The sequence below is a fragment of the Scardinius erythrophthalmus genome (assembly GCF_964197995.2).
Source record: "Scardinius erythrophthalmus genome assembly, chromosome: 8".
Lineage (NCBI taxonomy): Eukaryota > Metazoa > Chordata > Actinopteri > Cypriniformes > Leuciscidae > Scardinius > Scardinius erythrophthalmus.
The window spans coordinates 35,451,102-35,475,378 of NC_138228.1; the positions used below are offsets into that span (position 1 = coordinate 35,451,102).

The 24,277-nt window shown below is 43.0% G+C and overlaps 1 protein-coding gene across 3 annotated transcripts in view; it reads right to left on the reverse strand.

Annotated features, from left to right (window-relative positions):
* Window positions 1–24,277, reverse strand: part of ppfibp2a (PPFIA binding protein 2a) — an 81,632-nt gene that overhangs the window by 44,973 nt on the left and 12,382 nt on the right. For 2 of the 3 annotated variants that reach the window (XM_081373047.1, XM_081373044.1), the window contains exon 1: window positions 405–596. In XM_081373047.1, the coding sequence (XP_081229173.1) occupies window positions 405–416 (12 nt within the window). In that variant the 5' untranslated portion in view covers window positions 417–596. Of the gene's footprint in view, window positions 1–404; window positions 597–1,319; window positions 1,407–24,277 lie in introns of those variants that run through there. The other variant, XM_081373049.1, reaches the window with a different exon arrangement.

Genomic DNA, 24,277 nt, shown 5'->3' on the forward strand with positions numbered 1-24,277 from the left:
GACCTATTAATTGTCATTAAAGTGAAATTACTGAACTTAAACATACAAGCTTGAAAAAAAAATGCTCATTTTAGAAGAAAATTTCAGATGGCACTTAGAGGCTTTTGCATCTGAAGTCTTCATATATATATATATATATATATATATATATATATATATATATATATATATATATATATATATATATATATATATATATATATATATATATATATAATTAATATAATTCAATTTAATAAGTGATAATACTGCTTTGTAATGTAATGATGTCAAATAATATTTTCATGTAGACAAAAAATCTCTCTGAGAGCTTGTGATGGATTCACAACAAAGTGTTTGAAATTATTTCTAATAAAAATATGCAAATTAAAATAATCTTCTATTTTAATAAAAATTACCAATACCTGTTGAAGCATCTGCCCAGTGGAGTTGAGTTTGTGCTGATATTCCCCAAGAGAATTCTCTAGGTCTCTGATCTTCTGTCCCTGAGCCTCCACCTGATCCGTCAAAACACTCACCTGAGAAACACGTTTAAAAGTTTGTTCATTTGAGGTACATCATCTTTGTCCATTGTCCTACTAAAGTTGTTTTCAGGTCTATGAGAAAAACATAAATTTCAGTCTACTCATTACTGTTTTCAGAGTCAGACTAAATCAAAAATATTATATCATACAGATTTTCAAACAAATTAAAGCAATTTAGCGTATTCTCGTCAACCCAGTTGATCAGGAATATGCAGTGCAAGCACCTACTCTGCACTACTGTCAAAAACCCAACAAGCCAGAACAGGACTAATCCGTAAAGCCTTGTCTGTTCCCATGAAACACCACGAGTGTACTGGCTTTTTTCCCCAAGTGTTTTTTGTAGACTTGTAGTACAATGGCTTCAATTATTTTATCCAACAACTAAACAGGTTTTGCTGAATGTATTTATAAAGTGGATATTTAGTATTGAAACAGAACACTTACAAGTTTACTTTTAGTACATTGATATTAGTATACTTACTACATAAAATATACTTAAAAATATACTTGAACTTACTGAAGTAACCTACACTTAATAAAATGAACTTGAACTATACTACAATTTGTAAGGGTGGTCATCAAATGATTCACAATATGTCTAAAAGATTTACCTTTTTCTCTCAGTGTTGATTATGTACAGTATTTTTATCGAAACATACAAAAATGTTTTAGGAATAATATTGAATTTTGAATTTCACTGAATTTCATACATGATATCTAAACTATTTGTTGCAATGTCATACTGTCTAGATGGACATCAGTAAATTATTTGTAACAGACTGCCCTATGTTTTACCTGTAAAACAAGAGACTCTTTATCCCCTTCTAGACGAGACAGACGCTCCTGGTAGCTCTCATCATTGCCTGGGCCTTGCACGTTGACCTGGAGTTCACAGGTGTTTAGAGTTATGTTTACAATCAGTAGAGAAGAAAGCGAAATCCTATATACTATGCCAACACTATCTCATGACCAATTTGTATGAATTCGTACGAGTGAGTCAAATGTGACTGATTCGTACAAATTCGTACGACCTTTGTAAGATTTGTCTAAACCCCAGTTAGGCAAGGTTTAGGGGCGGGGTCAGAGGTTGGTCATTCGTACGAATTCATACGAATTGGGCAACTCGTAAAATATGTACGATTTAGCAAAAATCTTACAAATTCGTACGAGTGAGGTCGTCTGAATTTGTACGAATTAGCCACCTCGTAAAATTCGTACGAATTGTCGTGAGATCGGGTTGACTATGCAGCATAAAGGCCACAGCTACCTTTACAGATGTGAACAGTAAATGGCTTTTATAGTTTTTCACAATCCTGATTCAGTTTCTAATGAATATGTCACAGCAAGTTTGCAAAACTTCACATTACCCAACCCACCTACGGTAGGAATTTCTTAAGAGGTTTATTTGTTCTGATCAGATTTATGTACTCAAGCTCCATGAAGTAATGTTGTGGGACTTGGAATATGTCTATGATGTGAGAAATAAGTTAAGGCCGTATAGTCATTTCAACTGTTAAATCTTGAGTAATGATGAATTGCTTTGACTTGTGAAAGTGAAAACTGATAAACTTATGTTAATGTAAAAATATTTTGCCATGAGTTATTGATCACATTTTTCACGAGTGTAGGTCATTGTAATGACATTGTGTTTTCCTCTTTTGTGCACTTTTACATAATACACCAACACTTGTATCTGTTCCCAAGAAAGTGGTGGCTGAAATATGTGCAGTAAGTGGAAAGAAAGTATAAGACTTTGTAATGTTCATTTGTTTCCATTGTACTGGACAGTGAATAAACCCTCTCAGATAACTGTCATATGGAGGAACTAGCCTACCTGCAAGTGCATAAATAACTTTACTTAATTTATACTTGTATGCTTTATGGCTGCAATATAAGTTGCAGGATTCCACATCTACAGAAAGGCCTACAGAAGAGTCTGCACAGACAGAGGAGACATAGGCCTACAGGTGGGCAGTGTATAGCCAACTTTTCCTTTTTATTTGTTGCATGAGGCATGTGTCTAATATCTCTTGTTGCAGGCACTTGACCACTGGCTTTTCTTTACAAAGAACAATTGAAATAAAACTCAAGGAACTAAGCATATTTGTCGTTTATTAAACATTTAATGAAGAGCAATTAAATTTTTGGCAATGTTGTGTAATATGGCACATGCAACAATGTCACAGGCCCTGTCAGGTGTGCAACCCTCTTTTCAGACACTGAAATCTTCCCTTTAGTTAGCCAAAGTTCATTTCATTTTGTGCCCTTGTACTGGCAAGAGCTGCATTGTAACTGGTTTGGGTCAGGGAATGGGGTTATAAAACACCTGTCTGCAGGCAGGAACATGTCATAATCACCTATGAAAAAATGCAGTTCTGTTATAGGATCAGCATAAGTGTATGTAATACAGCGAGCTTGATATTTAATTGTGCCACTTTCCTTACCACTTTCAAATAATGTGCATAAATGTGAATCTCTGAAAATTCTTAAATCATGCACAGATCCTGGCCATTTTGCTTTCACATTTGTGATATGGAAGATTTTAGTCAACTGCCTTTTTTTATTTGATATAATATTACTAATCTGGAATATTAAGAATCACAATAGTAACTGGGCTGCACATTTACATTGTGAACCCCCTTTCTGTTCACATAATCCCCTTCATTAAGGCCTTGATGGCAGTCTATGGTCTAGCCTATAGTCTATGGTACCAATCACGTTAGTGAAGCCTGGGTGACATATACTGTAATCGGCATGGTCATGATTGCATGATCTTCATAAAAAACTTATGATAGCCTAAAAAAAAAACTGCTTTAAAAAAATGCTTTACAACATTGGGTCTTAAGTGGCTTGGAAATGCCACAAAAAAAAAAACTAAAACAGTTTTTTAAACCTAAAAGCGCCAGGTTAACTCCGAATGACACAACAGACAGCACTTTCCATCAAGTTCTTCGCATCTCCAATAGTGTAAAGGAAAGAGACACTCGCAAATAATCTTAGGGCAATGCAAACAGTTTGTGCTGTAGTTAAAGCCCGACTCCGACAAGTCGCAAATAAATGTGCGTTTCCAACAATTTAATAATGTAAACGACAATCTCACGAGTCACAAGAAAAAATATATATCTCAGAAAGTGAGAATCGCGCTGCGCTGGACTTCCCGTATCAGCTCCGCTTATAAAGCCGGGATCTAATCCTGTTAACATGAAATAAGCCTGCTCCCGAGCAGGTTTAAGCTTGCGCACCTGTTGCTATGACAGCAAGTCCAGGATGAGCGTCGAAGAACCAAACAATCCAAGATCATGCCAAATCGCCAACAATCAAATCCAGCTAACTGAGTTAGCGACGTACGAAGAAAGGGCCCCTGATTCCCTTACAAGAAACAACAGGAATCTAGGAAACTTCACCTGCACTGTCCAGTATCCAGGTATTTATTTCAATTACACTGGTTGAATTTTTGGCTAAAAAGTAACTGAATCGTCCTTGAATCATATCGACAACCACGAATCGTGATACGAATCGAATCGTTGTTAAAACAAATCGTTACACCCCTACCTGTGAGTATAAGAGGGTGTCTGCAATGTACGTCATCCGCTTTTTTTGTCTTCAGTGGCCGTTTATTTATTATTTATTATTATTCAGTTGGCCCAAAGAAAGTTTGGTTCAGAGACGGTGCTATCACGCATGCTCAGTATCTCCAGCTCATCGTTCTCCGTATTGAAGGTGTCCGAAAGAAACAGTTCTCGGTTCTGTAGGCTACTGATGATTCGAGAACTGCTTTATCTGTATGTGTAAGTGCGCTGAGCTGAGAACTGCAATCTGAATACACAGTCGACGAAACTAAAAAGTCGAAGCATTTCTGTTTTGATTAAAAACATTATAAACAATTTACTTTGCACCATAAAACCTTGACAAAAGTTTACATTCAGAAATGAAATAAGCTGTTCCAGAAAATGTTTTAGTATAATAATGTTTAGTTTGGAGTAATACTCTGGGATATTGGTGTCGGAGGGACTGTCAGGCATGTCCGAAAGTAAATAACTTTAGAAAACTGTGGATCAGCACTGATGCAAGACACGAACTGTTTAGGGCTGCGTTTCCCAAAAGCATCGTAAGCCTAAGTTGATCGTAAAAACGATCGTACGACTGATCTTAATATTATGGTCTGTTTCCCAAAAGCGAATGGACAGCGACTCTTAAGTAGCACTTAATTTTTGTGAAAAGCTTGTGGAATTGCTGCGAGCGTTCGTAACCTTGCACGTAGAAAGCGCTCTTAAGAGCTAAGATACATCGTTATCGGGAAACCCGGCCTACAACGATTCAGAAGAGTATGGAGCTTATAATGTGACAAAATGATTTGAATTTGAATTGTGTAAATTTGAATTATTGACAAGTGTAATCTAACAAAATATAATATTTTGTAGAATTTTAAATAGTTCTAAATTTGATTTCTTTAAACGAATATTGAACATTTGAAATTTAACGAATTTAAATGTTTTTATGGCTGAATTTTATAGAAATGTATTTTCAAACAGCTAGTTTTTTGTTCTGTATTTTTTAAAACTGGATATTTGCAGTCTAAGAATTCAGATTCAAGTTTTCAAGATGAAGAAGAAATTCGGAACTTCAAATTCAGTTTTCTAAAATTCAAAACGCAGAAAATTCAGATCGTACAGAAAGTAGGTTATCCACAGGGAAGAGTAGAGGATCTCAAAAAAGTCGAACGGAGCATTTTTGCTGCACTGCAGTAGTTTTCTGCCGCAAACGTGGTTCAAGAGAATCTGTGTAGGTCCGTGAACTTTTGTGTCCATTCCTTTTTCCTTTTTTAACTCGTAATTGAAAAACGAAAAGCATGCTTTCTTTATTCGTTTTTAGACTGGTGAAAAAATATTCACATACAAACTTATTTTCCTTAGGCTATACAATGCTTATTTCATTGAAAATCAAATAATTGACATACAACTTTTTTTCCGTTTTACAACAATTAATTATTTGCGCATTTCATGGTATGGTCGATGTATTGTCCGGAGGGCTCGTCCAGCCCGACTTTCTGCGGCTCGAATTCCTCAACTTACGAGGTTGGTCCTGCTTGTAGAGTGGTGAAACAAATTAACTGGAACACAATGGCCTGGTTTCACAGACAGGGCTTAGAATAAGCCAAGATTAGGCCTTAGTTCAATTGGGCATGTAAGTAGCTTTTATTAACGTGCCTTTGAGGAAAAAAAAACATTAATGGTGCATCTTGAGACAAAATATCTCAAGTCTCTATCTGACTTAATTTAAAATATCTCAGTGCAAGTTGCTTTCAGTTAAAACATGCATTTTAGTCTGGGACTAGCTTAAACCTTATCTGTGAAAACGGTATATGGACTACAACAGACAAGCCTAGTTCTCAGCGGAGTTGGTTCAATCAGTGCTTTTAAGCAGAGGCAGATCTTTGAATGCTACCGCATTTAACTGTCATTGTGAACAAAATAAAATGCACAATACCAACGTCTGCGTGCTCTACGGTGTAATCAGATTTGTTTAAATCTGCCATCCGGCAGTGTATGTTGTTTAAGCCATCTCCCGAGTCAAATACACATTAATGATCATTATTCACGTTAAAATTATTTTTCCGCACTAAAAATTAGATTTTTGAAATTTATAAGACTTAAAGCAGAAACATTAAAATGCATACCCATGGCTATCTCATGAGAAAAATATGTTGTAAAAGCACAGCATCAACTGCTGATATACAGTAAGCTATAGGCCTATATATTTCTAACTTCTGGATAATGATTTTATGTAATTAATTAATTCAATTCATGAGAGTTGCATTTGGTAAGGACATGTCACACCAGAAAATGACAGTGACTACCGTGATGCATACAGCTTTGTCGAGATAACATCACAAGTCACATAGCCCGTATTACGGAGCCCGGGAAGTCACCTGTGGGAGAAATCCGTGGAGACCCTTTCGCAATCCGTTCCCTCGGGTTTGTAAACTGTACTCACGGGTTTGTGGCTCACCCTCATTTTAGAAGAACACCAGGAGGTACGTTGTTAATGAATCTTATTGTATATTGTTTTATTGTGTATTAAGTGGAATACTTCAAATTGTCTTAACTGTGTCTGCATGCTTAAAGTGATTCTCAATTGTAGCGGGTTGGCCTATGGGGTGGAATATACGATTTAATATGAATGACGTGCATCAAAATCTTTTGTTTATTTGTGATAATCTTAGCACTTTATTATTATTGTCTAACCTGTATTATGACTGATATTTGATGAATTGCTTTTGTAGTGGGACGTATTGTGGCGCTGTAATTGGACTAATGTGCTTGGGGTAGTGCAGGTCCAATTACGAGCAGGGTGGGACAGTATAAAAGAACATGTAGTCACCACCTGCGTGTGCTTGGCGTTTGAGCGTCGCGTCATTGCCTGTGGGACCGCCCCTTGTTTCTGCAGCGCTTCCGCTTTGAGGTAGGTGCGTTTGAGCTAGGTCGTAAAAACAGATGTGGGATTTTGTGTAAACGCTTGTTTTGTTTATAGCTGCGTGGATGGCCCACGGCTGTTGGCGGCTCCGGCTCTCACGTTACATGCCTCTTGCAGTCCCGTGTCTCATATGCTTTGAGGTAACCTTATGTGTGTGCGTTGGCTGCTTAGTTAGTACCCAGGTATGTGATTTGTCGTAATGACTGTGTGATTCATAGCTGCGTGGATGGCCCGCGGTTTGAGTTTTGAGTGGCTCTCCCTTTGCATTCCCGTGCTTCGGGGATGTTGTGTCCTGTTCCTGTGTATGCGTGGATGGGCGACGGGTTTATGAATTAAAGGTACGTGAAATGTCCACTTTGTATAGCGCTCATTTTTTTATATATTGTAAGTTTATGTTTGTATTTTAGAGAATATATGTTCTGAGACGCCTGGTGGGCAACGCTGATTTGACGCTGCTGCTTTCATATCTCAAGATTATCTCGATAACAAACTTTCTTCCAACACACGTGTGTGTGTGTGCAGCCGATGCGTCTTGTGTGACGCCTGCTCGTTCTCCAGTACGAGTCACCGTGATCGCTGAGTCTCTTCCCCATTATACTCTCAAACTGTTTTGTATGTGTTTTGTTTTTGGTATTTATTTGTTTCTCATTTTTCCAATATATTATTTATCATTGTTTTGTGCTACTGACTGTTCTGATTGGTTTACTTTTGAGTGTGTTGAATTGTTGTACTGTATCTATTCGATTTGTGATTTACTTCAAATGTGCTGGTAGAAGGTCAGTGAGGGTAATACCCAGCGTTGGCACTAAAACCTTGATTTTATTCTTTTTGTTTGTTTGTAGTATTGTTTTCTGATTGGCCAATTTAAATGTTGAGTATTTGTGGTGAGTGTTATTGCATAGTGAGACCTGTAGTAATATTTCTGCTCTCGTTACAGGAGCCGAGGCTTCAGGGCAGGCCACTAGTAGGTCCTTACGCGGTGGTGGAGGGCTCGTCACAGAGTGCTGTGTGGCTATTTCTTGACTTTATTGCAGTGTGTGTGCTGATGCTTGTACACAGGGTGCTGAGAGTGATATAGAAGCCTTATGCTTACTGAGTTTATGCATCTGCCGTTAAGCCTCGGCCTCCTTTATCTCGTGGTCTCTTTTTGCATTGTGAATGACCCAGCTCTTAATTATTTTAAATGATTGTGTATTTAAATAAAGTTTTTGTATTTTTGGTATTCACGTCTCTAGCCCTTCTTGACAAATAACGTTCTTGTGTGTCTTGGGTAACATTTTAGATTCATAATATTAATATTTCCCTGGTAAACAGGGTGGCGTAGTCATGTTTAAGCCAGAGGTAGTGTGCATTTAGCCGCTCCCTACGTGTCGAAGAGAGAGCGCCCCGCTACACTTTGTTCCTTTTTTGTAAATTTTGGACAAAAGTGTCTTCTAAATATGTAGCCTAAAATGTAGTAATAATAATTATTTTATAATAATAATCAAGATTTTTTACATCTTATAAGATTTTCAAAATGTGATAGACCACCAACATGAGGACAAAAAATCCTAGATTTAACCATTTTGCTCCTATAGTGTGTGGTGTGCCATGATGTGACAAAGACCGCACACCACACATGAACAGATTTTCAATCAGAGTCTCAACTGTGAACACAGGAAATCTCACAAAATCTCGCGAGACCTCAGAATAAGCATGACGGACGATATGCAGGAAGAAATTGCGATGATAGTGTTTGGAAAGGTTTTACACAACACGTTGTAAACATTTGTGCTGTTGCCACAAATCAACAAGCTGATCCTCCATCTCTGCTGTCCACATCAATTTCACTTTGTGCTGCGCCATGACTGTTTTTTTTTATGCTTCCATCTTCCATCATCTCGCTTTCTGATTGGATATTGTTTCGTTTCATGTGATAATCTCCAGAGCGTGCGCGCATTGGTCCTCGGGGTTCCACCCACACATCAGGACTTCTGATCGTAAATATTAAACATGTTGAATATTTACGATTCGCGATCGGGGCGGCTCCGACGTTCTTCTGATCAGGTTCGGACACTCTTAACACACCTCACACCAAGGGTACCCATCAAGATAATAGGGATATAGCTAGGATTGTCGGAAGGGGGGAAATCGGCCCAATATCAGCCCGATTATCTTTTGGTGTGTACCCAGCATTACAAATGGCTCGACGCAAAGGAAGAGACTTGACAGGACTTTCTTCTGTGTAGACCAGCAGTTCTTAAGTGCCAGGGGGTCCGTTGCTATAACCTACCATAGCCTATTTTCCGGACTGTAGCCTAAAGTCACGTTTTTTATCATGAAACATGCTGTGATTTAACAAAAAAACAAAGTGACTTAGGCCTTTATAATGCATTTAACGCCAAATAATCTAAATGTTGACTTTCAAAAGTAGGCGCGCCAAGAAGGCTATTCGCTGTATTTTGGTTTATTTTTGATGTGCGCAAGAAAGATGTTCAAGGAGACCGAGACGTGCTAAAGCAGCACATCATGTTGTTTTCTTTATTTTTCAAAGGCATGACATTTTGTAGTCATTTTGAATGTACACAAATAAAAATATACATTTTACATTTTGAATGATGTCATATTATCTGTATGAAATGACTAGTATTAAGTTATTTCCTCTGCTGGGTAGGGTTGCACCAGCCGTTCGTAAGTTCTTACTTAAACTGGAACGTAAAGTCCAAACTAGAGGCTTAGTAACTACTAGCTAGTTTATAAATAACTCTGTACTTTATTCGGTTGCACCATTTGTTCTTAAGGCAGAACGTAGCTAGTAGGTCGTAAGCTCTCCGTAAAGTAATGCGTTGTCGCATAGAATGACGTCTATTTTTCTTAACCCAATCACAAGCCTTCTAATAGGTAAACAGGAAATAGTCTGAACAGCGCGTAATTTCAAACTCATTCTTGACTGGCCTAAACTGAAAGTTAAAAAAGACGTTAAAGCACACGTTATCGAACTCAAAATATTACACTTTTAATTGAAAATATCTATCCCACACATGGAAAGAAACATGAAGAAAAATTTCAGTCATGAAGAAATTCTTATTTTAATTGATGGATACAAAGAAAACGTCTCGGTTACGGATGTAACCCTCGTTCCCTGAGTAGGGAACGGAGACGTTACGTCGGATGACGACGATTGGGGTTTCGCTTAGAAAGCCTCTCACCTTCGAGTGTATAAAACGAGCCAATGGCAATGAAATGCCATGGGTCTGCGGAATTTGCATAGCGTATCTCCGCCCACCGCAGGGGGTATATAAGGAAGTACGCTGCAATATGCAGATATGTCTTCGCTGAGGAGCCGAGACTGAACTCAGGCGTTTTTCAGCGATACAGCGGAAGTGGCAGGAAGACGTAACGTCTCCGTTCCCTACTCAGGGAACGAGGGTTACATCCGTAACCGAGACGTTCCCTTTCGTGGTCACTCCGAGTTACGTCGGATGACGACGATTGGGGTTCCAGTCTAATCACGCCACCTCGGCTGTCATCCAGTGCCCTGCGTAAGTCTGAGCTCCCTGTTGTGAGAATAGCACGAACGAAAGAGTCCTACTTAACACAGGAATACCAAGGTACACTGGGAAGCATATCTCAGGAGAAATATGCAATTATGCCCAACCATTAAGGGGGGGACTTGAGAGACACATATGACCCAGAGGGATGCATATGGGGTATCACTGAGGTGTCCAGCCGCAGGTGGAATATTTAAACCCCAGGGGTGGCAAGGTGGCTTGCCAAGGGAAAGACACACGCTCAAAAGAGACTTACAGTGGAATACACATGTGGGGGTCGCCCAAAGGGGGGACCATGCACATGGAGGCACCTAGTCAAGCGCAAGAGCTGTGTTATGGCAGATTGGCATAACTCAGGCGTTGACGTAACCAGTGCTGGAGGAACTCAGAGCTTATCAGACTCACCTGAGAAGATGATCGCACGTATCCCGTCCGTGGAGAGGAATGGCGAGCAAGCGAAGACACCTGAGCAGAATCTAGTACCGGCTGGTTGAAGCGAGTACATGAGAAGAAACTGGCTCTACTCGGAGATTATAGAATCTCTCGAATGTGTTGGGTGTCGCCCAGCCTGCAGCTCTACAAATGTCTGTTAGCGAGGTGCCATGCGCTAGAGCCCAAGAAGAAGCCACACTACGAGTGGAGTGGGCTTTCACACCAAGGGGGCATTGACGACCTTGCTGCTGGTATGCCAAAGCAATGGTATCCACTATCCAGAGAGATAACCTTTGCTTTGAGAGAGCCTTTCCCTTCAGCTTCCCACCATAACAGACAAAGAGCTGGTCTGAGGTCCTGAAACACCGCGTTCTGTCTACGTAAGCACGAAGGGCGCGTACTGGACAGAGCAGTGCCAAGGCTGGGTCTGCCTCCTCCAAGGGCAGCGCTTGCAGGTTCACTACCTGTTCTCGAAAGGGTGTGGTAGGAACCTTGGGCACGTATCCAAGCCGGGGTCTCAGGATCACGTGAGAGTTAGCCGGCCCGAATTCCAGGCACGCTTCGTCAACCGAAAATGCCTGCAGGTCCCCTACCCTCTTGCTGGAGGCCAATGCAACCAGGAGCGCTGTCTACATAGACAGGAACTTAAGCTCCACTGATTGCAAAGGCTCAAATGGAGCACTCTGCAGGGCAGTTAGAACCACTGAGAGGTCCCAAGAGGGTACGAGGGGAGGACGAGGAGGATTTAGTCTCCTCGCTCCCCTCAGGAACCTGACGATCAGATCGTGCTTCCCCAAAGACTTACCATCGACTGCTTCGTGATGTGCGGCAATGGCGGCAACATACACTTTCAGGGTGGAGGGAGACAGCCTTCGCTCCAACCCTTCTTGCAGGAAGGAAAGCACGACACTGATCGGGCATTTCGTGGGTTCTTGATGTTTAGAAGAACACCAGTTGACGAAGAGGTTCCACTTCAACGCATAGGCATGTCTCGTGGACGATGCTCTAGCGGAAGTGATGGTAGCCACCACCGCAGGTGGTAGGGTACTCAAACCTGCCTCGTCCCGTCCAGGAGCCACACGTGGAGGTTCCAAAGATCGGGACGAGGGTGCCATAAGGTGCCCCGTCCCTGAGAAAGGAGGTCCTTCCTCAGAGGAATTGGCCAGGGAGGTGCTGTCGCGAGGAGTACTAGTTCGGAGAACCAGGTCCGGTTGTGCCAATACGGGGCAACCAAAATGACCTGCTCCTCGTCCTCCCTGATCTTGCGCAAGGTCTGCGCAAGGAGGCTCACTGGGGGAAACGCATACTTGCGTAGGCCCCGCGGTCAGCTGTGCGCCAGTGCATCCGTGCCGAGCGTGCCCTCGGTCAGGGAATAAAACAGGTCGCAATGGGACGAGTCGTGGGAGGCAAACAGGTCTACCTGTGCGTCGCCGAACTGATCCCAAATCAGCTGGACCGTCTGGGGATGGAGCCGCCATTCTCCAGCGAGAGGCCGAACTCGAGACAGCTCGTCGGCCGCCTGGTTCAGGTGTCCCGGGATATAAATGGCTCGAAGCGACCTCAGATGCTTCTGACTCCATATGAGGAGGTGGCGAGCGAGTTGCGACATACGGCGGGAGCGTAGACCACCTTGTTGGTTGATGTACGCTACTGTTGCGGTATTGTCTGATCGGACTAGTACGTGCTGACCCCTGAGCAGCGCATGGAAGCGGTGCAGGGCGAGACGTACAGCCAGCAACTCGAGACAATTGACATGCCAAAGGCGCTGGGGTCCTGTCCAGGAGCCCGCGGCAGCATGACCATTGCACATGGCGCCCCAGCCCGTGGTGGAGGCATCTGTTGATACAACAACATGCCGGGAAACTCGCTCTAAGTGCACTCCGGCCCGTAGAAAATTGAGGTTCGTCCACGGGGTGAAGGTCTGACGGCAGGCTGGAGTCACTGGGACTTGGAGCGTGCCGTGTTGCCATGCCCACCTCAGGACTCGATCGCGAAGCCAAAGCTGAAGCGGTCTCATATGAAGCAATCCCAGCGGCGTTACTGCGGCTGCGGATGCCATATGCCCCAGGAGCCTCTGAAATAGTTTCAGTGGAACCGCACTCTTGCCCTCAGCAGTGACTGCGCGCGCTCGCTCGTAAGCTGCGCGCACATGGCGACCGAGTCGATCTCCATACCGAGAAAAGAGATCCTCTGCACGGGGCAGAGTTTGCTCTTCTCCCAGTTGACCCGAAGGCCCAGACGAGCTAAGTGCCGGAGCACTAGGTCCCTGTGTTCGCAAACCTGGCCTCGAGAGTGAGCTAGGATTAGCCAGTCGTCGAGATAGTTCAGGATGCGAACCCCGTGTTCCCGGAGGGGAACAAGGGCTGCCTCGACGACCTTCGTAAAGACGCGAGGAGACAGGGCTAGCCCGAAAGGGAGAACCGCGTACTGGTATGCCTGCCCCTCGAAAGCAAACCGTAGAAACGGTCTGTGTCGAGGTAAAATGGAGACATGGAAGTAGGCATCCTTCAGGTCGATCGCTGCAAACCAATCCTGCGGCCGTACACACTGGAGGATGTGTTTGGCCGTTAACATCTTGAACGGCAGCCTGTGAAGGGAGCGGTTCAAGACGCGCAGGTCGAGGATTGGCCGTAACCCACCGGACTTCTTCGGTACAATGAAGTAGGGGCTGTAGAAGCCGGACTTCATCTCGGCTGGAGGGACAATCTCGATCGCACCCTTCGCCAGTAGGGTGGCGACCTCCGCTCTCATGACAGGGGCATTGCCCCCGACCATAGTGAAGCGGACTCCCCTGAAGCGGGGAGGAGATATCGCGAACTGAATCGCGTAGCCGAATCTAATGGTTCTCGCGACCCAGCGGGACAGTCTGGGAAGCTCTAACCAGGCCTCCAGAAAGTGCACCAGCGGGGTCATACGAACCACAGACGTACCGTCGGTGGGGCAGCGAGGCGGAATGACCGGCACCGGCGAGGGTGGCATAGCGGCCCTGTGCGGGGGCACGGTCATAAACCGCATCCTGCCAGAGGAGGCCAGGGGAGGGCGCGCGTCCCACGGGGGCGTGCTCTGGCAGGGGTCTGGCGACAGAGGGGGGATGAGAGGAGCGTGGCCCGTGGGCGGCGCGTGCTGTCATCCACTGCCTCTTAAAGCTCAGAGAAAGAGCATCAGTTCTTTAGAACAAGATTCTCCCCCAGCCCTCCACTGGGGGAAGGAGTGGTCCTGCTCCCAACTCCCCGAAGAACTGAGCCCTAACTCCAAGCTGCCCATCTCAGGAGTGCTGCTTAGCCAGGTGTTAGCCGGCTAAGGGGCAGAGACAGGCGGTGCCAGCCTCCAGCGACCTCCTCGTGCTCGGACCGGTGAAGGCTCGAGGGAAGGAGCCGCATGGAGGTAGCGTCGGCGGGAAGCGGACTAAGCAGACCACACCAACGGATGACCGTCAGTGCATAGCCTCAGTCCGCTTCTGGAGTGATCGAAGACTGTTGGGCGCAGTCCTCAACCACACCGCCGACCAGGCTGCCCGCCTCAAGGGTGCTGCTTAGACTGACGTGGCAGTCTAAGGGGCGGAGACGGGCAGCGCCACCCTCCTGCGACTTCCTCCTACTCAGAGCTGGTGAAGGCCCGAGGGGAGCAGCCGCATGGAGGGGGCCTTGGCGGGAAGAAGACTAAGGAGACCGCACGGATGGATGACCATCGGTAAAGAACCTGAGTCTGCTTCAGGTGGCCGAAGCCACACCGCCAAAGAGCTCAGCCTGGGACATGGGGGAGCTGAGAAAATTAATTCTCAGACCCTACCACATCAACCTGGCTAAGCCCATGTCTGGACCACATAGTGGACATCACCTGACCCGGGATCACGCAGGTACCGATGTCGCCCGAGAGCGAGGTCAGTAGTGTGCGTGGCGGAACAACCAGGCCGGGCATGGGAGGCATAGCGTCCCAGCATAGGGGCGTGGTTAAAATTTTCCGCGTTCTGCCAGGGTTGGCCAGGGAAGGACTAGCGTTCCACTGCGGCCGGTTCGACAGAACTCCCGGGACAGCACTGCATCGAAGGCGCAGGCGACACACAGTACTGCATGACCGTGCCACGATAGTGACGGGGAACATACAGACCATGATCACCATGCGATCGAAAGCAGCGAAGGCGGAGGACACCCGCGAGCCGCGAAAGTCACGTGGAGTCTCGCGCAGCGCAGGCGTCCTGATGCACGTCCGGGAGAAGCTTACAGCGCTCGGGGGGAGGGCGGGGCCACTCCAGCCGATGCTTTCAGCTGCCCGGGAAAGCATGGCTGACAGCTCTGGATCGGTCCCGGCAACGATGGCACTCCCGTGGGAGGCAACGCAGTCGAAACTTCATTTCCAGAGGAATCAAGCCCACCTTGTGATGCTGTGAGTGCATGGTCTGCGATGTGGAGGGGGGTGTGGCCCGAGGAATTGACTCGTCGGTTGTTGTGCCACACCAAACCCTCAGATCACCCTGGCCACCAGCCAAAGTATCTCTTCTCGAGGAAGAGATAAATTGGGGTGTGGCAGAGGGGACTCTACTCACATGGAGATCATTGAGTCTTGATCTATAAACATCGCGATGGTCATGTTCCCTTCTTTTTCTTTTTTTTTTTTTTTTTTTTTTAGTTTCTTTTTTTTGCAATGAAAACATGACTCATCAACGAGCGCTGCCAAGCGTGATTAAGCCCAACACGCAAAATAGCGCTCGCGACCGTTAGGCAGATGACCGCACAGTGCGCACACACATCCAGAAAATACACGGGCGAACCGTTTTGAAAAAGACGTGCCGCGTGCAGCTCTTTTAGAGAGTGGAAAAGCTCAGCAGAGTGCTGAAGCGCCCAGGGAGAAACACACTCACTGTCGGCAGATTACTGCACAAATCAGCAGCAGGAAATGCGATCTCGCTGGAAAGCGCCGTCACACAAACACACTGAAGAGCCGCTCGTCTCGAAGAGATTTGAGATGACACTCAAAAGGCTTGTGGAGTGAAGTACTGAACTTGGCTCCGAAGCGAAAACATATCTGCATATTGCAGCGTACTTCCTTATATACCCCCTGCGGTGGGCGGAGATACGCTATGCAAATTCCGCAGACCCATGGCATTTCATTGCCATTGGCTCGTTTTATACACTCGAAGGTGAGAGGCTTTCTAAGCGAAACCCCAATCGTCGTCATCCGACGTAACTCGGAGTGACCACGAAAGGGAACAAAACAGTCCTTGAAAGCAAATTAAACTCATCTGTCACAAACCGAAAAAAAGGTGAGATTTGGCAGGACATAACAAACAAAAAAAATGCAAAAGGCTGTGAGCAGAGGGAGATAAAGGAAGTTAGGAAGAAGTGGAGCGACCTTAAGACACAAGCAATCGAGGATTTTCCTCGCACAAAACATGTGCCCACTGGAGGTGGTCCGAGACCTGAGCCTGGCCCATATTCAACCGTTATCCTGGAAATAATTGGCGACAACTCACCCACCGTCTGCGGAATCACTGGAGTTGAAAGTGGAAGTGAAGCCACAGACGACATTGCTCAAAGTATTCATAGTTTCTTATTATTTTATTCTTATAATGTTTCCTAAAAGTACATATTGTGCCAGTCATATGAGCAAATATGAAAGCCACGGAACGAAAAAAAAAACGAATCTGTATTTTCTGACTCGCAGTTGTGAGAGAGAAAAAAAGTCAGAGTAACATTATTAGGGGCCAAGCACAGAATGTGCGTAGGCACCTATTGTATCTGTTAGCGTACCAAAAATAATTCTTCTTTTTCTTCCGCTCTGGGAGTCTATGGCAGCCCATAGAACCGCTTGCGGGAAAGTTGTGCAATTTGGCACACTGATAGAGGACAGACTGAACAGTCACCATAGCAAATTTGGAGTCTCCAACTCATTCCCTCTAGCGCCACCAGCTGTCCAAATTTGCACTCATGTTTAGGCTAATAACTTTTGAACCACAAGGGCTAGAAACAAAATTCCTTTTTCCTCTGATTCCCTAGCTCAAGACGATTCGATTGCACCCTATGACGTCATTTTCCGTCATGGAAAGTTTTCCGCCATTTAGAATTTTCCGAAAAACCTACTTTTTCGAACTCCTCCTAGGCCGTTGCTCCGATTTTCACGAAAATTGAACCAGATCATCTACAGACCATGCCGACAAAAAGTTATGGAATTCAAGTTGATTTGCTTAGCAATTTTCGAAAAAAACCACCAACAAATTTTACGTAGCGCTTGCGAAAACAGACGTAAGGCTGTATCTCCGCAACGCTTTATTGGATTCAGACCAAACTCGGTACATGTCATCCCAACCATGACCTGAGGCTACATGCTGCGTTTCGGCGCAGCGCCACCTACTGGTCCGGAGATATGAAAAATGGCTATTTTTGCTTATAACTTCTGAATAGTTTGCCCAAAAACCATAAAATTGGTCTCGTTAGATTCAGGCCGACATGCTGAGTCGACTGATATCCAATTTTACCATATCGGCCATTTTGGCTGTCGGCCATTTTGAATTTTGTGCTAAAATGCTGTATTTTAAGAACGCATGAATGGATTCTTACGAAACATGGTATGGGTCATCAGCACGATGCCCTGAAGGAGCGTGAGAAGTTTCGAAACAGCGCCACCTTGTGGTCGAAAGTTATAACAACATTTCCAAAAAGGCTAATAACCTTTGAATAAATCTGCCAATTGAAATGCCACTGTTCTTAATAGATTCCCTGGGTCACGCTGAGAACATAGATACCAAGTTTGCCATATTTGGCCGAACTTCCTGTCCGCCATCTTGATTTTCAGTCAAAACCTACTTTTTCGAACTCCTCCTAGACCGTTTGTCCGATTTTCACCAAAATCGAATCGTATCATCTCCACACTGTACCGACAAAAAGTTATGGAATTCGTGTTGATTCGTCAAACCGTTCTCGAATACCGTGCAAACAAATTTTACGTTGTGCTACAGCTACAGATTTAGTGCAAAAGTACTAAATCGCCCATAACTCCTAGACCGTTTGTCCTAGACTCAAGTGTCTTACACCACTGTGATCCCTGGCTCAAGGCGGACAAAATGGCTATCTCCAAATTCGATTTAGGCCAGAATTTCTTTTCGCTATGTCGAATTTTGTCCGAAACCTACTTTTGCGAACTAGTCCTAGGTTTTTCGCCAGATCGGAACCAAACCAGTCTAGGACATTTCTCTGGACTCTCTAGATCAATAATTATCGAAAAAAAGTTGAACTTTTGCATTTGGGTGGCTGTAACAGGGTCATTTAGAAAAGGGGCGTGGCAAAATACACTAAAAATCCTATAAATCCCAAATGAAAACTCAGGACTTCACCAAAATTGATGAGCATATGTGTCAGAACATGGTGAGGAAGCATGCAGAGTTTCATGGAGATCGGACCATAGGTGGCGCTATAACTGGCAAAAAGCCTTCATTCTTATTAGGGGTTCAAGCATGAAATGCTGAAACCCTATTGTAATTGTAAGGATTCGTAAAACGCATCGTGCAGGCCAAACCGTAAGGCCTAGAGACGTGAAACCTGGCCAGATGGTAGGCCTCGATTTGGGGACAACCTATCAGAGTATGACCCCGAATGGCCCATAGGTGGCGCTACAGCGACCAAAAGTACAAAATCGCCCATAACTCTTAGACCGTTTGTCCCAGGATCAAGTGTCTTATATCGTTGGAATCCTTGGCTCAAGGCGGACAAAATGGCTATCTCCGATTTGCTCGCCCTTCAGGCGCCAATTTCGAGTAAATTGCATTTTTTTGAAAAACCTATTTTTGCGAACTTCTCCTTGGTTTTTTGCCCAATTGGAACCAAACCACTGCAAGAATATTCTCTGGAGTCTGACAATCAATAATCATCCAAAAAATTCAAAATTTCAATTAACGGTCGATAAGGGGGACCAAAATCTTTGATGGCACAAGGGCCACTTTTACTAAAACGGTTATAAATTGTGAACAGAAAGAGATATTTTCGCAAAACTTGGGACACATGTTCATGAGCTCATTCTGAGGTCACGTGAAAAAAAATCATGACAATTGGCCACTTGGTGGTGCTATAAAATGGTTATAACTTGTGAACGGAATGAGATATTTTCACTAAACTTGGGACACATGTTCATAAGCTCAATTTGAGTTGACATGAAAAAAATCATGACAATTGGCCACTTGGTGGCACTATAACAGTGAAAAAAATCATGAAAATAGCTATAAGCGCACCCAACCGTTAGTCTACTGAAAATTGGCACGCAGTGTCTTTATCCAGGGTGCCATGATAGTCTATGAGAACATTGGTGTATCTAAAAAAACTCAGTATACGTCATTGGCACAAAGCCTTGAAGGAGCCTTAAAAGTTTCAAGGAAGCCCGTGTTTTTTTCACAGGAATGACCTCCTAAGAATCCTTGCCGAGTCCAACAATACCAAACATGCCAGGTTTCGCCTTATGGTTTTTGTAAGTGTCATTTAGAGCTTTAAAAAATTGTGTTTATCTTCAAAGCCGTTAGTCTGATCTAGACAACAACAAAAAAACAAAGGAAATTTGAAAACATAGGTAAATAGCTAAACAATAACGCCAAAATGTTAAAATTATGATAGGAACTGACATAAATAAATTAAATCCAATCAATTTCACGCATGGATCATTTTGATGCTCTCACATGTTTAAAACGAACAATGATGGATTGTGATGAAATTTGTTTTGAATTGGGACTGGTGAATCCCCGTCCATACTGTCAATGACCGGTCGCAAAGACCCGCCCACTTTAGTTACTGTTGCTATGTCTGACAAGCGACGCCACTCTCACACCACACCAAGTTCTCACGCAGTGAAAAATACATTGCGGATCAGAAAAAAGACTGCGCGGTGACAGACAAGTACTTTTGATATGAAACAAAGTCTCACCTTTCAAATGTAGTAATTTTTTAGAGACATTTAAACAATAAATACCGTTTTGTGACTCTTTAATGTGTCTGACAGATCGCTGTAGACTCGAGGCTCAGTTAAAGCTGCTTGTGAACCGATCATCTCTTCCTTCTAGTTAATTTAAAGCATTAAAATAAACATGAATGAACATAAAAGGAATGTTGTTTTAAAGTGCTAAGACGTCAGTACACTTTGTTTTTCAAATTTAAATCCTCCTATGTTAATCTACTAACTCTCCTGACTGCTTTGTTGGACAAAATGGCGGATTATGATTAGTCAGATCGCCTGTCAATCAAACTCCCTGCGAGGGGGCAATTGAGAATGCCTGTGCGCACAATCCTGATCTAATCGACAACTTTGCAGTTGCACATAGGAAAGCCCGGAAAATCCCGCTATAATGTAAAAGAGCATCTTTTTCATGTATTTGGACTTAGGCCTAACAATGTTTTATAGTGCGCTGTCCCTATTGTTTTTTTGTTGTTTTTTTTTGTTTTGTTTTTGGTGAGCGTAGGCTACTCCTGATTTTGTTAGTCATCTCATCTCTTATATGCTGTGTATGATCATATCCTGCCCTATTCATGGTAGCCTGCTCGCAAACATTGCGTCATCAATGTCATCAATTGCGTCATCAAGGGGCCCGCCTTGATAATCCTACTAAAGGGCCCGGTGGTGGCTCGTTACGCCACTGAATATAATTGTCTAAACTCCTTATCAAAATTAAATATTTACAACAAATCTGACACATATATATGGGCAAACTTTGAGTACTACTAATAAAAGTGGTGGAGATCAAGCAAGACTATAAGAAGACTAGGAAAAAGGTGCTATAACTGTAAAAACGCTTTAAAACCATATATTTCCTATGTTAAACTGCCTGTATTGGCTGTAAATTGACTTTTTCATCTATGATGGCAGTTGTTAAATGCTTGCTAAATAAAACTTAATGTCTTTTGATGCTTGTGTGCTTAAAGGCCTTAAAGGCCTTAACTGCTTGAACCCCGATAAATGCTGCTTGCAGCTTTAATTAGGGGCCAAGCACCGAATCTGCGTAGGCACCTATTGTATCTGTTCCCGTTCTTCTTATTAGGGGCCAAGCACCGAAGGTGCGGAGGCACCTATTGTATCTCTTCCCGTTCTTATTATTAGGGGCCAAGCACCGAAGGTGTGTAGGCACCTATTGTATCTGTTCCCGTTCCTATTATTAGGGGCCAAGCACCGAAGGTGCGTAGGCACCTATTGTATCTGTTCCCGTTCCTATTATTATTATTATTCTTCCGTTTCTTCCGACTTGGAGTCTATGGCAGCCCATAGAACCGCTTGCGGGAAAGTTTTGAAATTTGGAACACTGATAGAGGACAGTCTGAAATGTCACCATAGCAAATTTGGTGTCTTAAAACCAATCCCTCTAGCGACACCAACTGTCCAAAGTTGCACTCATGTTTATGCTAATAACTTTTGAACCACAAGGGCTAGAAACAAAATTCCTTTTTCTTCTGATTCCTGAGCTCATGCCGATTCGATTGCACCAAAATTTTCCAAAAAACCTACTTTTTCGAACTCCTCCTAGGCCGTTGCTCCAATTTCCACGAAAATTGAATCCGATCATCTTCATACCATGCCGACAAAAAGTTATGGAATTCGTATTGATTCGTCAAACCGTTCTCGAATACAGCGCAAACAAATTTTACGTAGCGTCTGCAAAAACAGTCGTAAGGCTGTATCTCCGCAACGCTTTATCGTATTCAGTACAAACCTGGTACATGTCCTCACAAGCATGACCTGAGGCTAAATGCTGCGTTTCGGCGCAGCGCCACCTACTGGTCCGGAGATATGAAAAATGGCTGTTTTTGCTTATAACTTCTGAATGGTTTGTCCAAAAATCATAAAAGTGGTCTCGTTAGATTCAGGGCGTCATGCTGAGTCGACTGATATCCAATCTTCCCAGATCAGTCATTTTGGCTGTCGGCCATTTTTAATTATGTGCTAAAATGCTGTATTTTATGAACGCATGAACGGATTGTTACGAAACTTGGCATGGGTCATCAGCATGATGTCCTGAAGGAGTGTGAGAAGTTTCTAAACAGCGCCACCTAGTGGTGAATTTTTTTTTCAAACGCTTATAACTTTGGGTGTGGTCGACTTATTTTCACGAGACTCATCTAATTAGTCTTCTGAAACCTTGCCGAGTCCTACGATACCAAACATGCTAGGTTTCGCCTTATGGTTTGTGTAGCGTTGTGATTTAGCGCTTAAAAAACATTTGGCTATATCTTCGAAACCGATTGTCCGATCGAGACGAAACCTCCGTCAGAAGTTTGAAAACATAGGTCGATAGCTATATGCCAATGCCCAAATGCGAAAATATTGATGTTTAGGGGTAGTAAAATTCAAACAAAGTCATGTGTCAGTCATTTTTTACTTGTTTTTTCATATAAATGTCTATAACTCCGAAGCAAATTGAGATTTTTGCACCAAAATCGACACATATATGTATGGGCTCACTCTGAGGACACATAAAAAAAATGGTGGGACTGAGCCTCTTGGTGGCGCTATAATAAAACAAAACATGAAATTCCCATTGACTTCAATGCAGTTTTGTGAAATAAAATGCTATACTTAACAAATGCATTGGTGTAATATTACAAAACTCAGAATGTGCCAACAACACCATCCCCTGAAGGTACTCAAAATATTTCGAAACAGCACCACCTAGTGGTCAAAAGTTATAACAACATTTCCAAAAAGGCTAATAACTTTTGAATAAATCTGGCTATTGAAATGCCACTGGTCTTAATAGATTCCTTCCTTTCTATTCTGCTTGGCCCCGGTAATGGCTGCTTGCAGCTATATTTATTAGTATTATTATTATTATTATTATTATTGTTATTATTATACACTTCATACTTTAATGCAAAGCGAATTAGGACACAATTCTGTAAAGTTACAAAAGCAAGTTCTTGTTTATTCATGCGACAGCCAACTCGCAACAGAAACTTGCGCTGAAAACACTGTAGCGCCAGCATCAGCGGGAGATCTGCCTGTCCTTCGTACAGACCATCCAGAGAGCACACAAGACAAAGAACCGCTAGTCGAAAATTCAAAGAAAAGGAAACGTCCAAATGAGCAGGATGAAGACATAAACTATAGCTGCTGTAAGCTTATCAAACTTGAATGTGCGAAAGTAGAAGAGGAGATCTTGAAAATAAAAAGTGAACGGAAAAAGCTAGAACTCGAAAATGTGAAACTAAACCTAGAAATCATTAAATTACAAGAGGAGTTAAAGCCTCTTGGCTACTCCTTCAACATAGTTGAAATGTAGTCATATTGATAGTTTAATTGCCAATTGTTTAAGGATAATGGTTAAAGTGTGTAATTGTTGAGACCTATAGGCTACTGCTCATTATTAGTATATTTAATAACTTGTTTGCACTACAACATTTATGTTTTAGTATTTATTATTCTTGTACTTTAATACAACTTGTATTGTTATTGAATATGTGTGTGCAGACACCATTAAATAAATTTGACAAGAATAAATATTTTACAATAAATGTATTGTCGGATATATCATTGAATTCACAACTGAGAGATATTAGATTACAAATTGTGTTGATGAAGAATGAGGTGAGATGAGGAATATTTACAATGAACAGTTTAATTAATTCAAAATAGTATATGAAAATAATACAGTTTAAAAAAAAGATTAGTTATTGTAAATAATTTGTGTATGGACTTATATATAAAAAGGACTATTATGTGTTATAGTGTAGTTTAAGTGAAATGATTCTGTGTGATGAAACGCCTGACAGTTACACCCTCTTGCACTTCTGGGCCTTGAAATTGTATGCAGTGCTCTTCCTGCGGGACCTCCTCAATCTCTTCACCTCCCAGATCATCAAGTGACATTTTCCACAGCATGGCCAAATTATGCAATACAATGCATGCTCCTATCACCTTTGCTGCTCTCTCTGGCTCCACTGCAGTTCCTAACGAGCACTTTTGGAGTGTATTCAAAACTTGTACTTTATCTGAAATATTAGCCAGTCTAAACTGATAAAATAATCAAACAAATTAAAATCTGCTGTCACATACCCCTTTGAAGACCCTTCTTTCCACTGTTACCCGTGTTTTGGTATGTGCAGAATTGAATTTTTCCTCTGCCTGTGTGGAAGGGTTTAAGTATGGTGTCATCAACCACTTTTTAAGTGGGTAGGCAGACTCACCCAGCAGAATGCCACGATACTCCCCAGAATCAAATTTTTCACAGATGTTTGATCTTCTTAGGATGAAACTGTTGTGCTTTGAACCTGGCCATCTCGCAACACAGTTTAAAAAAAACATAAACTCGGGTCACAGATGACTTGGGTGTTTAGTGAATGGAAGCCTTTCCTATTC